Genomic DNA, 15,133 nt, shown 5'->3' with positions numbered 1-15,133 from the left:
GCCCAAACATAGAGAAAAATATCCATTTACAAAAATATCTGGATACATATAGACAGGGCCTAAGTTTGAAGGTTATTCAGCAGTTTGTACCCCTTCTGACACTGAGTACAATACTGTGGTTTCTTTTTATCATGCCCCCCATAACTGCATTACTAAAGGGTGCTGAAGCTATACCTTCTTGTGCTGATGGCTGCACTCAGAGGTGCAGGGCCTGGACATGATACAGGCACTGAAGATGGATGCAAGCTTCTTTCTCAGAACTAAGGATGAGAGAACAAAGGGACAACCTTAATCATTCAGGTGTGAGAAACAAACTGGCTACCCTTTCTTCACACTACCACAGAAATTCTTCAGGACACCAGGAATGATGGGAGCAGATTAACCCCTTGAACTCTGCGATAGAAACGGTCTGCCAGTTGATTTATTGGTATTTTTGCTCATTGTGATGTAATTTCTTGGAGCATCTTCAAGTGTGTCATATCCCTAAAATCTGTCCAACCTCAGCTAAAACGTTATGTGAGTCAGTTAACCTTAATTATTGATAAAAGTATTGAAATTCTGTCATTGAAAAAAAAATAAAATACACAAAACAAACTTGTTTTTTTTCATCAGATTTTACAAAATAAAAGGACAAATACTTAACATTCCATAAGTTTTTTGAACTATATACATCTAGTTTTTGAGAGATGCTTATTTTCATGGGAAGAGTTAAAGGTGCTGCAATAGATTCATCACTCATTTCTCTAGCATCACTGCAGGTTTTCATGTGGTTTTGCACCACATTTAATGTAGTTATTATTTATAGATTCATAGATCTTATTTATTCCAGATCTACTGAAAGAACTATCTCCCTGGGCCGTCTGAGGGGGTTCTGTTTTTAAAGCGTTATCCTGCTTTCGAGCAGACTTGGGTCAGCCCTCTTAGATGAAGTAAAGAAGTAATTGTTCAGCAGTTTGTGCAGGCAAAAATTATGTATAGATATATATGTATATATGTATATATATATATATATATATATATATATATATATATATATATATATATATAACTTTATTTTACCTTTATTGAACGAGGTAAGTCAACTGAGAAACAAGAGGCAGCAACAGGAGGCAAGTCAATACAACACAGACAGAGCTGGCAGAATAAAACATCATTAGACACAATTAGAACATTATGTATTCTGTACAGCTGATGTGTTTTTCATACCATGTTCAACATATGTGATGAAGCCCAAAGAGAGCAGAACAGCTCCCAGGTGAAAGCTCAGACCCTGAAGACAACAGACAGCACATTAAGCTCAAGTAATGACGTTCAGTCATTCAGCATCTTACACAAAGTGAATACTGCCAAACTGTATCTCTAAACAAAATCATTTTCATATGCATATGCACATCTCTTTCCAAGATCAGTGTTCAGGGCTGTGTGTTTTTACACATAACCCTAGTGCTACAGAGGCTCAACGTTTTGTTTCAAGGGACACTAAATTCTGTGATATGGTCAAAACCTAGTATATGGTTGGACTGTGTATAAAATGCTAGAAGGCACTTAATTTTAAACAATGGCTATTAATTTTAAACAGGAAGTAGAGGCATTCCTTCAGTCATAGACTTTTGCTTACAATGCTTCTGCTCACTGTTGTAGTCTAGCCAAAAAATCCATTCAAATACATGTTAAAATGAAAAACAGCACACTCAGGAGTGACTGCCATCCTCTCAGCCAACCTTTATCATTTAAGTGGAACTCCCTTCCATCCCATATCAAAACTGCCACAGATTTTTATTCCTTTTATCTGATGCCGAAAAGGTGGTTAAAGGAGAATCAAGTGTGCAATCATCAATTTTAATTTTAGGAACCTTTATTGACTCATAAAACAATAACAACTGTTCTGAAAATATTATATGCATCCTAGTGAACAGTACTTTATAATGCTTGATGTATATGCTGTCTGAATTATTGTTCAGCTGCCCCGGCACTGTGGATTAAAATGAGCTTTTATCTTTTAACTCTGTACAACACACTGGCATCAGAATTTAAGTATTACAGTTTATGTTTATCAAACATAGCCCCTGTCAAAAAACTTGTTACATAGCATTGGGTTTATTTCCAGATTTTGCCCATCTGGTCTGGTGTACGAGCTTAAACTGGTTTGATTTAATGCAAACTAGCTAAACCAGCATTTATTATTCTGACACCTTCTGGCAAATTAAAAAGTAGTTTAAACTGGCAACCTGAGCTCCAGGCATCACAGCACTAAATCCAACATGTACTACATTAATAAGCAATATGATAAACATTAGGGGTGGGGGAAAAAATGATTTTAAGATGCATCGAGATTCTGTCTTGAACGATGCGAGCATTGATTTGGAAAACTCATAATCGATTTTAATTTTATTTTTATATTTATTCTTCAAATTACCGTAACTCCTCGACCATTCATGCTATTGACATAATTCCAATGGATTCTGAAAGCTGAGAAGCGGAGCTTTCCAGTGACCATTACGGTAGTGATGTCATTACCTGTGGAGGAGGGGAGGGAAGTGGGTACAGCAGGAGGAGAGTGACAGCTGACGAGGAAAGTGCAAGTTGGAGTGATTTAGCTGTGTTTTAGCGGAGTTTGGGTGGCGTTTTCTTTGTAAATAATATTTAGTGTTGTAAATAATAGTATTTGTGGTTTTTTGAGAGCTTTTGAGTTTTTTTAAACCGTGTTTTCGAGTGTTTTTTGCCGTGTTTTCGTCGTGTTTTCACCATAGTTCGTAGTTTTGCCATTGTTCGTCTTTTTTTTTTTTTTTTTTTTTTACAATATTTCGTGTTTTTATAGTTCATAGATAGTTATAGTCAGTTATAGTTTTGTAAATACTGGAGGAGAAATGTCGAGGAGGTCGACGAGGGACAAGAGAGTCCCGTTAAGATTTGTGGATGAGGAGGATGGACCGGGGGAGACTGGTAGCATGTAGTCATCTCAACCACAGTAAGTAATAGGCCTATAGTTTGTATGCACTGGATATATATTTCCAGCTTTATTACAAAAATGTTTTTCAATATCTGCTGTAAATTTTCTTATTGGCTCATTTTATAATTGAGGAATCGTTTTATAATTGAAATCGTTGCCCTCGGAATCGGAATTGAATCAAATCGTGAGGTGCCTAGAGATTCCCACCCCTAATAAACATAATATTATGTTCATAAACAGACTAACTGAACCTCTAGTGTCTGGTGTCAGCAACATGAAGAAGATCACATTTCAGGAGGTGGGAGGGGCAGAGCAGTGCACATGGTATTTGTTTACAACAAAATTCATATGTTTTTGGGTGACAGAGGAGACACAGCAAGAAAACAAAAACTTCAACAATATAACAACATTCTGGATTTGAAGCTGCATTGTGAACTGAACTTTTGTTGGACGGCGTGTTTCTATTAATATCTGTCATTTGTTTTCAAGCGCCACAACAGACGAGGAACGGCTAATTCATTAAGTTAAGATGACGAATTATCTACTTGATACTTCTTATTTCACTATAAAAACCTAAATAAGGTGGCAGCTGGCTTGAGATAGATAACCAGGGAGCTTAATGACTAATAACAAGCTAGGCTATCTGCTGTAAGCTACATTGTATGTCATTTCTATTAAATATCACAAAATAAAATGTGTTTTCTGTTTCAAAAAGTAATGTTACAAAGTAGTAAGATAGCAAATAGACCTTAACATTCACAGCTTTTCTATTAGTGGACAGTTAAAGACACATGGCACAGATGGAGGATGACAGATTGTAGTTAATCACGTTTCCATACTGAAGTGACAGTACATAGACTTCCTACAAAAGATTAATTGTCTCTAACATGATTTTAGCATACTGTATATTAAAATGGCCTTGAGTACTGTTAAAGAGTGTATCGTCTTACTAACATGCAGTAAGGCGCTGGCTGTGTATGTCACCACGATGGCTGAAAAAGTCCCCAGTTTCATGGCATTTTTAAAGACATCTGATGAGCGTCAAACAGAAGAACACAGTAAACACACAACAACATTACGACTATACAGTAAAAAATTTAAGTTACATTTTAATGTAATTTCCATAAAAAACAACAAAACAGCAGCCGCACACTCAAACACTGTGCATATATCAGTTTAATGCAAGCTTTCGGTCATTGTGACCTTCAGGCAACCTAAGGCTCTAAGTTCAGCTCCAGCACCTCTTTAAGTGTTTTGCCTACGGATGAGCGGTGGCTTTTTTCACAATGTACCTTCCATAAAAGCATTTAAATACAAAATTACAAAAGTGTCAAATGAGGTGATAGTACGGGGTGGCTGGTGGCTCAGAGTAGAGCGGGTCATCCACCGATCGGAAGATCGGCGGTTCAATCCCTGGCTCCTCCAGCCGAAGTAATCTTGAGCAAGATACTGAACCCCAACTTGTGGCTGTTACATTGGTGTGTTAGTGTGTTAAAAACTGAGTAGCAGGTGGCATGGTATGGTAGCCTCGGCCACCAGTGTATGAATGTGTGTGTGAATGGGTGAATGTGACTCGTAGTGTAAAAAGCACTTTGAGTAGTCAGATGACTAGAAAAGCGCTATACAAGTGCAGGTCTACCATTTACCCAACAACAGACAAACTGTAAATACCAGTTGGGCTGCAACTAACTTTTATTTTCATTATCCATTAATCTGGCTTTTAATCATTACGTCCATGAAAAACAGGTAAAATGCCATTCACATGTTCAAGGCTATAGTTATATCTTCAATGTGCTGGTTTTGTCCACAGTCTAATATCTTATCAGGACATACATCAGTTATATACAATACCATTTTGTGGGACATCAAAGTCAGTAAAGTCGTACTACTTAAAAGTTAAATGTTACATCTAGTGTTTAAGTGAAGAAGTTGGTTTGTTGATGGTAACTGAAGAGAGGTTAGGGGGAATCCAAAAAGTATTTGAAATCATCATCTGGGGACCATGAATGTCTGCCCAGTAGGTTCAAAGCTAACTCGCTCCATGAAGCGTTGGATGGATCAGTAAGTGACCAACTTCCGTTTCAGTTTAACAGACAGGGCTCAGGCTAGGACTTACAGGTTTTTAGCCATCGGGACATGGGGATGTTCCAGGACGTCACTACCAGCACCATGGAGCGAGGTAATTCCACACTGAGAGGTTTCACCACACTCATATCCCTGTATAGTAAACACACAGACACAGATGGTGCTATTGGTATTATTCTGGCGCTGACCAGTAGGTAGCCTGGTTTGCCATACCAGAGGTGATATGATGACTGTTTCACTTTGGCAGGAGTCACATGAGAAATTCAAAACTTATTTTCCATTAATTAGCATGGGGAACGTCAGGTCCCTAGCCAACAGGGCGGGTGAATAAAGCACCTTGGTGAACAGCCTGTACATCTACATAGAACATAATTTGCTTTGCTTAATGGAGGCATAGCTAAATGGGAATATAGTGGATGAAAAAAAAAAAATTGTCCGAGGACTGCAAAGGCAGTCATGACCCACCCTACTCTCGTTCTGATTGGCTAGAACTTGGTGCCTTTGTTGGTTAGGTTGGTTAGGTTGGTTAGGTTTAGGCATGAGAAATGAGATTGGTTAAGGTTATGGCAGAATACAGTATCAGGGTAAGCCAATTGGAGGCAGGGAGGGGGAGCCATGCCTTCACCATCCTAGAAAAACCCCCAACTCACATACCGGTAGGTCTGCTTGAATAACGCCTCATTTCCACTTACGTAGGTGACTGGTGTCCACAGCTCTATAAATATACGGATGAGGCCTCTAATGTCCAACACAAGGAAGTGCATTTCTTAATGGATGGAGAGAAACTTGATTTAACTTTGTCAGTTTTTTGCCATCAGAGAGTTTGGAATATTTGCTTGGAACATTACTGGGACAAAAACAGAATAATATTGCATGGGTAAAAACAAATGAAGATGTTGGCCTGCCAGGTACTGTAACGGTTTGAGGTAGAAGTTTTATTTTATTGTATTTATTTTGTTTTAGTAATAATTTGTTTAGTTTAGGTAAGTCTTGTTTTTCCTGGGGTGCCAGCCAGGTCTCTCTCCTGGCATGAGTCAAGTGTAGTTAGTTGTGTTTTTTAGTTGTTTAAAACTTAACACCTTACAAAAGATGTACATCACCAAAGAACAAAGACCCTAGGCTGAACACCATGCAACAATTTAAATATTAAGCAGTGTATATTACAAGTTCACTGCAAAGTTAATACTTAATTGGCCCAAAAAACAAATAGCGTTAACTCACATTCTGCAAGTTTTCTTTGCGGAACACCTCTGCAAAAAAACTGTACTTAACATTCACAAAGAAATGTACAATAACCACATCCTCCATTACAAGGATACTGTCTCTGCAGCAAAATCCACCTACTACAGGAGTAATCAGCTCAGGTGAAGGGAACACTCTGTTTTCCACGGTCAACATCATACTACGACCCACGGACTATCTTGCTCCTCATCAGTACTCAGCTGCCTATTGTAAATCCCTAATGTCATTTGTCAAAGTCAAACATGTCAAAATAGACAATATTCACCAACAACTAACCACCTCCCACAGTTTGACCTCTCCAGTTCTTTCAGCCCTTCCCACCTCCTCACTTACAAGTTTCAGTCTTCCACCTGCCGCAGAAATATCTGACCTCATCAGGAAATCCAAGCCAACAACCTGGCATAGACCCTCTTCCCACTATCCTAGTAAAAGCCTGCTTACCCTCTCTGTCCTCCCTAATAACTGCTAACATACATTCCTCCCTCACCTCTGGTATTGTTCCTTCAGCCCTGAAATCAGCCGCAGTAACGTAGGTTCTTAAGAAACCTGGTTCAGACCCCAACAATTTCAATAACCTCCATCCTATCTCTAAAATCCTTGAAAAAACGGTTGCATCTCAGGTTCATGCTCATATCTTTGACAATAACCTTTATGAGCAATTCCAGCCTGTTTTCCGCCCCCTCCATAGCACAGAAACAGCCTTGGTAAAAATCACAAATGACCTCCTCATGGCAGCTGATTCCGGACTCCTATCCATTGTCATCCTACTTGATCTCAATGCGGCCTTTGACACCATTTCTCACCACATCCTACTTAATAGACTGGTTTCCATTGGAATCACTGACACACCCCTCGCCTGGTTTAAATCCTATCTCTCTGACCAATTTACCCAGCACAAAACATTCAAATCCCAGCCATTTCAAGTTACTACCGATGTTCCTCAAGGTTCTGTCTTGGGTCCCCTTCTGTTTATCATCTACTTTCTTCACCTTGGTAACATCTTTTGTAAATTTAACATCCATTTCCATTGCTATGCAGATGACATCCAGCTCTATCTGTCCACCACCTACCACCACCCTCCTGCCCTCCTCCCTCTCTGACTGCCTTCAGGAAATCAAATCCTGGTTCCCCTGCAACTTCCTCATATTGAACAGTGATAAAACTGATATACTTCTCATTGGCACCAAATTCACCTTACCTAGCTATTTTGTGAAATATCTAATTAAAAAGAAGTACAATCGGCTGAACGAGTCACATGCCTGCACTCTAGGGGTGTCCCCGAATAAGAATTTTCATAGTCAACTCTGATTTGACGGATTTTTCCTTTAGCCGACTAATCTTCGAATCATGTTGTTTTCCCCTTCATTGATTGAGCTCATTTGTGTCAGTTTCCACCCCAGAGAAAAGAGCTAAAACACCCAAATAAACAAATTTAATTATTCAGTTGGTATAATAAGATAATAATAATAAAAGTAAAAGGGTTATCATTTTCCCTTTATCTTTATTCCTTTCACTTCATCAAGGTATGATGCTCTAGGTGAGCGCAGACGCGCTGCAGCCTCATCCATGTCTTTAACAGGAGTCGTTTCTGACTCGTCACATATAAACATCCAAAAACATCATCAAAAGGTCTATAAACAGTTTTCCTTCTTTCTGACTTCAAGTTACTTCATTAATCAACTCAGGTCCATACAAGTTCATCCATAAGGACCGTGCATCACCGCTCTCAATTGTTTGGCACGTCGGACAAAAAGTAGCCAAATAAAAAATCTCTATCAAGAAAACAATCGGCGGTGAAATTTGTTTCAAGACACTTCAGGTAAACGAATAATCCTTCAAAAAACTTTGATTTGAGAGCACATACCTCCTCCACCGTAAATCATCACCACGATTCCTGAGCGCGGCACCGGCACAAATTTCACATACTCAGGTGTGTGACAATCAGTGGGATTTTAACTTTAACTTTAAATCACAGTAGGCCTCAATGCTGCTCTGCTGGTCCTGCAGCGCAGTCACTCACCTCAGCTTATTTGGATCGAGCAACTGGGTGATTTATTCATGCGTAGTAATGATTATGCCTACTGGTTAAAGGCACGCTCATTTCCAATTTTTTATTAACAGAAATTAGGCTGATGTTTGTATCAAAATAGGCTATATATCATGAATTACTAGAAAACAAATACATTCAATGTCAAATCAAGATGTTCAGCAGCAGTGAGCACCCCTTATAGTCAGAATGGCACGGTCTTGTTTCATAACCACATTTTGTGACGATTCAGCGGCAAGACTGGCAGTTGAATCAGACTTCTCCCAATCGAATCACCGAATGATCGACTATTTGGGGTCACCCCTACTGCACTCTAGCATCCTATGTTAGCTAACCAGTTTTTAGTTAATTATACCTTTTACCTTTACACTTAAATGTATAAATACAGCTGAATTGCTCATAAACTGGTCATTTTGACTGGTCTTTATTGACTGTATTTAATATCAAACTGCTAATAAATCTGACTATTTCATATCAAACTGTTAATGACAATCTGACTGTATGATGGAATACCATATTTTAGCAGAATAACATTACTCAGATTCACCATGTGTTAAAACTAAATAAACACGTTCTTTTCAATCATGCAAACTCGCTTGACAATCAACACAGCTAAATGAATTGAAGAAAATAGCCTGTTAACTAGTTAGCAGCCTGTTAGCTAAGCTAGAACAATGTCATAGGGTCTCTCCAAAATCCATGGCAAAAGTTCAGTTTTTTGAACGTACGCAAGGTAAATTCCAGATCGAAATATTACAGAGGGGAAGAGTTTTGGAGGCACACCAGATATCACAGAGATTCTTATAGAAATTAATGGACTTCGGGTTGACTTGTCTCTGTACATGTATGTAAGTAGAAACGAGCCAGCTTCAAACCAGTACAGGTGAACAAACAGAAGACAGTGGTGAAACCCAATATATGGCCCACCCCTACTTAATCACAGTGAAAACTCTGACTTCAGGCTCAACATATAACACTGACGAACTAACCTTGCTTTGTAGTACAACCCTCAGCTCCACTCCAGCTGAACTTACCATCTGATATTGTCTTTTTCTTCAGTGAAGCCTGCTCCGGCCAGCATGCTGGTACCTTCACTGAGGTGGCCCACAAAGTAGTTACTGAAGTGGAAGGATACTGCATTCTCATAAGCATGTAGCCACCTGTGCAGCACACCACATACAAGTCAAAGACATTCATTATCTTTAGTTTGTTTACCAAAATCAAACACTTTCATCACTTCCACTTGAACTTCTTGGAAGAGGACATCTGAAAGGAACACGTGTTGCAACGATTTTGTGAAGAGAACATTGTTTTCTCGCATGCGTATATAGTGAAAGAAGAACACAAAAACTGAGGAAATTCTTGATGAACCGAAGACAAAGGGGGCCCTGGGGGGCAGAAAGCAACAGGCATGGATGAGTAACAGAACTCCTGGCCAATGAATAAGCAAGGAGGTGGGATTTCAATGGAATGCACAAGTAGAGTTCAGATGAAAATGCTTACCCAGGTTCGCTACTAGTCCGTGCATGAGACTGCTTATTAGTAATGGACCTTTTGTCTGGTCGACGTATTACGTCACAGACCAAACAACTGACAAACAAGTTAGCTACAGCTAGCTAGCAGCAAACTGGTTCCATGGTGGACAACTTTACAGCTCTGTACATCTTGTACATGCTGTATGCTTTACTTTTTGTACAGATGAGATGCACGCTGGATGTAGATTTCAACATGTTGTTACTGGCTTCTTCTTCTTCTGCTACACATCTAATGGTATTCGACTTCTGAGTCAAAGCCTGGGGTGGTAAACTGTGGAGCTTGCGCACGGCGCTTTGGCAAGTTTGGGTCCGATTGACTGTATACATGCAGGAGTAATTCCACTCCCATTCGCATTATCTGAGTGTGATAGTCCGACTTTGAGAAATTCAATTTAGTATGATTTCAGCCAGACTAACATGTTTACATGTATTTTAAAAGTCCAGTTGTAGTCGGACGAACACAATAAATCCAATTTCTCTAATTCCATGTAAACGTACTGACAGATTACTTACAGGCGCTCAATCTGATTATTCCCACGAACAAAATTTCAGAAACATAGTCATACACAGGAAGTCCACATGGAGTAGGGAACTTCAGTCACACCATGACAGCTGACAATACAATCTTTGCTATCACATGATATAAAGGACTTTACCAGTGCTTTGCATGTTAAAGCCTATTAACGTTTGTTGGGAATAGAATGATGTTATGTGTTTTACTATAAGTTGTGTTTCACTATATAAGTTTTAGATGTGTGAACAATGAGAATACTGAGATGATTTCAGCTGATCTGAATGTGTTTGCTTTGCAGAAGTGGAGAAGTACAGGAGAGGAAGAGACATGAAGTCTGAGGAGCACATACCGCAATGCTTAGATAATTAGTTTCATATATGGTAAAAAGAATAGAAAGTGATGTACAGATAGTAAGGTACAGCACGTGTAGGGAGTTGTGTTGTTCTCTTGTCTTTCAAAACAGGAACCACGCCCCCACCGCCAGCGGGAAGGAGTCAGATTAACACGAGGCAGGGGCGTGGTGTGGTGAAGGAGGAAGTGGAACTGCCAATGAGAAGAGGACAACGCCTTGCGTGCACAATGACACTCTGTTATGCTCAAATATACTGGGTCAGGGAAAGGACAGGAGGTCAGACTTCGTGAACTGACACACCTTTGTTGTTCGTCAGGGACGTGAAGTTGAGACCCAGAGCTCTGTAATTTTATTCCTTTACTACTTAATAAACTACATTAACTGAGACCGAATATCTTCTCCTATTGCTTCATTAAAGAACACACAGGACTGAGCTCACACATAGCACATTGGAGAGTAGGATGAGCCCCCAGTCCATCACGTTCTATTTGCTTACGTTTTTTGTTAGTGTTGGTCAATTCCCAAAGTGTGCTGCCATATTTTAGCTTTTGCAGAAAAAAAATATTTTCTACACTCTTATCTTTTTCCCGTCTCACTCTGCTTGCCTCAGCATCATGTAGTCAGTTGTATACTCTGGCTCTAACTGATACCCTATAACAGTCACTCTGCAGAAAGTGTAATTGCCCTTTTTTTCAATTGCTAACAAGCACTGGTCAGAACTGAAGTGTCAAAACGCTTCACACAGTCAGCAAAACAGAAGTGTATGTCGAGCAAACTGTGAATCACTTTTCATTGCTTTCACACAAAATGCATTCAGTGACCAGTTACCAAAATGCATGAACTCTTTTCTCAGTCAGAGTTCACCACCTGCAAAACACTAGACTTTAAAAGCACATTTTTTTCAAATGCTAACACACTTTGTTCAAACAATCAAAACAGAATTTGCATCTCTGCTGCAGCCACACTGAAATCTATAAAAAAAATATCAAAATACTGACAATAAAATTAAATAATAATTCCAAACACAGCTGTGTGCAGTTTGCAGCTGAAAACCCACCCAGGTGACCTGTATTAGGCCTTGTCACTATAGCAAGCAGATAAAAGGGGATGGCTTCTGAATTTTGTTTTTTGGAAATATGGATCAAAGAGAACAGTCTGGTGAAGAGAGAAGAGTGGCAGTGAGAGGGACAGGAAAAAGGAGAGGAAGACCAAGAGCTGTGGTCTTTGATGAGATAAGAGCCACAGTTATTGACCATGTGGTAAATCATGGACTGTCTTTGAGAGAGGCCGGGTTAAGGGGGCAGCAAAACTTGCAACTCTCAACAGTTGCATCGATAATGAGAATTTTCTGGCAAAACAACAGGTGAGACATGCATCCCTCAACTATTGAACTACATTTTACAGTACAGTACACTATGTTTATATTTCACATCTATTCACATTTTTTGATTGTTTTGTGTTTTATATTGCTGTATGCAGGATTCAAAGGTTGCCTCCTACTGGAGGGAGAGGACATTTTTTTCAGATGCCCAGGAAACTGCTCATTGATGTGGTCATTGCAAACAATGCCATAAAACTGAGAGAAATTCTAGACAGAGTGCTGGCAGACAATGTTACTTTTTCCAATGTGAACTCGGTCAGCACAACAACAATTGCCAGAGTCCTTGAAAAACATAAAATAAGGATGAACCAGTTGTACACAGTACCATTTGAAAGAAATGGAGAGTGTGTGAAAGAACTCTGTTATCAATAAGTCCAGGTAAGATGTCTGTTCAATTACCAAACAGAATACATACATAGCTATTGTAGTGTAAGATGTAATCTTTAATCAGGTAAAGGTGTTATACTGCATAAGTTGATTAAGAGTAAAGGTTATATAACCATGTTTTATGTATAAGGTCCTATAAAATTGTTTTTTATGCATCCATGTGGGATAAAACACTGTTATACAAGTCTATGTATTCACATTGAAGAGCACACATATACCACATCATGTACTGTTTAATAATAACACACACACTCTAACGTTTGTATTACATGACACACACTCTAAGAGTTCACATTGCATGAGAGCACAGGGGATTGTATAGGAAAAGTCCCCAGGTTTCATATGTTTTTAAAAAATAAAGTGAAACCAGGTTCGAATCTAATGGTGGGAGAATTTGGGGATTTCCAGGCCCAGAGATTACACCATTAGGTCATGTTTGGACAAGGGCCCAAGGGGCCTGCCACCAATAGATTTGGATCAGATGAAAAAGGGCTAAAAAGGAAAAGACCTGCCACCAATAGATTCGAACGCATGTAGGATGGACTAAAGGAAAAGGGTGGAGATTCTCTCGAATCTTCACCAGCATAAAAGGGAGCAGCGCAGAAAGTGAAACTTCAGTCTTGTTCCGGAGCTTGACTCATGAGTTGTATGTGTTGTTGCTTGTGAACACATTAAACTTGATTGTACCAGATTCCATTCGACTCCAGTGTTTCTCTATGTGCCAGCCAACTGAACCTAAGATACTAAATCAACTCAGAGGATGATCTGCAAGAGAAGTAGAAGACGAGGTCGGGAGCCATCTGGCCCACTTCCAGGCACCGATTTTCGCTTCTACACTATGCATAATGTGCTGTACTAAAGCTGTGGGTTTACTTCATTTTAGACGGTAACGGAGATGGAGGCTAGACCAACAAGAAACGTCAATGGGCAGCGGGCAACTGTGGATGTCCCAGGCCAGAGGGGAGCAAACATTACAATGTGTGCATCCCTCTCCAATGATGGTGTGCTTTTGTACAAACCTCTCATTGGTATGTACAATACAGAGAGGCTAATTTCTTTCTTGAATGATTTCCATAATCAGCTTGTGCCAGCAGGGGAGAGAGGTCAAAGGGCAAGAAACAAAACATTTGTTGTTGTGTGGGATAATGTGGCATTCCACTCTGCTGCAGTCACTGACTGGTTTGCTGCACATCCCAGGATGTCTGTCCTTTTCTTGCCTCCATACTCACCCTTCCTGAACCCCATAGAGGAGTTTTTCTCTGCGTGGAGGTGAAAGCTTTATGACCACTCTCCACATGACCAGCTGTCCTTGCTGGATGCCATGAATGCAGGGTGTGGAGATATTACACCTGAAACCTGCCAGGGTTGGATCAGACATTCTAAAAGATTCTTCCCAAGGTGCTTTGCCAGAGAAGACATAAGATGTGATGTTGACGAAAACATGTGGCCAAATGCAGAAGAGAGGGAGTGAATATGTTATATTTGAAGTACTGTGAATCACTCTGCCAAGATAATGAAAACATAAATAAATGTAACTGAAGCAAACTGCTGCATTGCTGAGTCATTCTTGTTACAAGATACAATACAATAATTCAGTAGACTCAATAAAGTGCAAAGATCTAATTCTATAATAAAATACTGATTTATCTGTAAAATGTCTTTTATGTAATGCTCTCTGTTGTTGTTATTGTGTAGTTCAGTGTGCTAGTGTTGTCACAGTACCAAAATTGGGACCCACGATGCGATACCAGTGAAAGTATCACGGTTCTGAGTAGTATCACGATACCACAGCAAAAATTAGGCAGATGTGCCTTTTGTCATTTATAGAAAGATAAATCACTTTTCTATAATACATCAATGATATTTCAATGGAATAAATTACTTATTGACTTATTCATACTTCAAAAACAGCATCAATAAGTGATTAACATAGGGGGGATCAAAATAAAATAAATAAATAAAATAAAAATCAACCAGCCACCCTCCTCCTCTGATAAGAACAGTCCCTTAAGTGCGGTGAGGTTTGTGGACCGTTACCTGCCATAAAGAGAGGAATGTGAACAGCTCGTTTCTCCTCTGACACGCCACATACCTGTGTGCCGCCACGGCTCTGTTGTCCAAGTACTTCTGGGCAGTCATGACACCAACGAAAGAGGAAATTATTGGACCTGGAGCCGGACTTCTCCGGCGCCGGTAAGCTGTTATCTTGCGCCGTGGAGCACTATGGCTGCTGTACCAGCGCCACTGCTAGTTGCATATAGGGGAAACACTGCTCTTTTTGGTATGAGTTCTTCTGGGTCATCATGTTCTTCTTCAGCATCGTGTACAATTGCTTCACTTTCAGAACTTTCTCCAGCACCCATTCTCGCCTCTAAACTTTTCTCTATGCTCTCACTTTAGCCAGCTCTAGCACGCCTGTGGTGTGCAGCGGTGAAATGGGTCCCCTGAAACACTTTCCTGCAGCGCATGTTCCGGACATTGTTTGGGCTATACCCCCGCGTTGCAGTATATGAAAAATTCATATCATAACGAAAATAAAGACCGGTTTTCAGTACGAACCGGTATACTGCCCAGCCCTAGTTTCAGTAGTGACAAATGTGTTTTAGCAATTGCAATAAACTGTAATAATAGCTTTATGGG

At 39.8% G+C, this 15,133-nt stretch overlaps 1 protein-coding gene across 3 annotated transcripts in view; it reads right to left on the bottom strand.

Annotated features, from left to right (window-relative positions):
* LOC117258359 (protein-serine O-palmitoleoyltransferase porcupine-like) overlaps positions 1-15,133 on the bottom strand; it is a 67,718-nt gene that overhangs the window by 18,732 nt on the left and 33,853 nt on the right. For 2 of the 3 annotated variants that reach the window (XM_078170362.1, XM_078170364.1), the window contains 5 exons: positions 9,359-9,484; positions 5,067-5,167; positions 3,905-3,981; positions 1,207-1,270; positions 175-260 (listed from right to left, as the gene is read on the bottom strand). In XM_078170362.1, the coding sequence (XP_078026488.1) occupies positions 175-260; positions 1,207-1,270; positions 3,905-3,981; positions 5,067-5,167; positions 9,359-9,484 (454 nt within the window). The remainder of the gene's footprint in view (positions 1-174; positions 261-1,206; positions 1,271-3,904; positions 3,982-5,066; positions 5,168-9,358; positions 9,485-15,133) is intronic. The other variant, XM_078170363.1, reaches the window with a different exon arrangement.

The sequence above is a fragment of the Epinephelus lanceolatus genome, chromosome 8 (assembly GCF_041903045.1).
Source record: "Epinephelus lanceolatus isolate andai-2023 chromosome 8, ASM4190304v1, whole genome shotgun sequence".
NCBI classification, from domain to species: Eukaryota; Metazoa; Chordata; class Actinopteri; order Perciformes; family Serranidae; genus Epinephelus; species Epinephelus lanceolatus.
The sequence above is the reverse complement of the archived record's forward strand: the minus strand, read 5'-3'. Positions and strand labels throughout refer to the sequence as shown.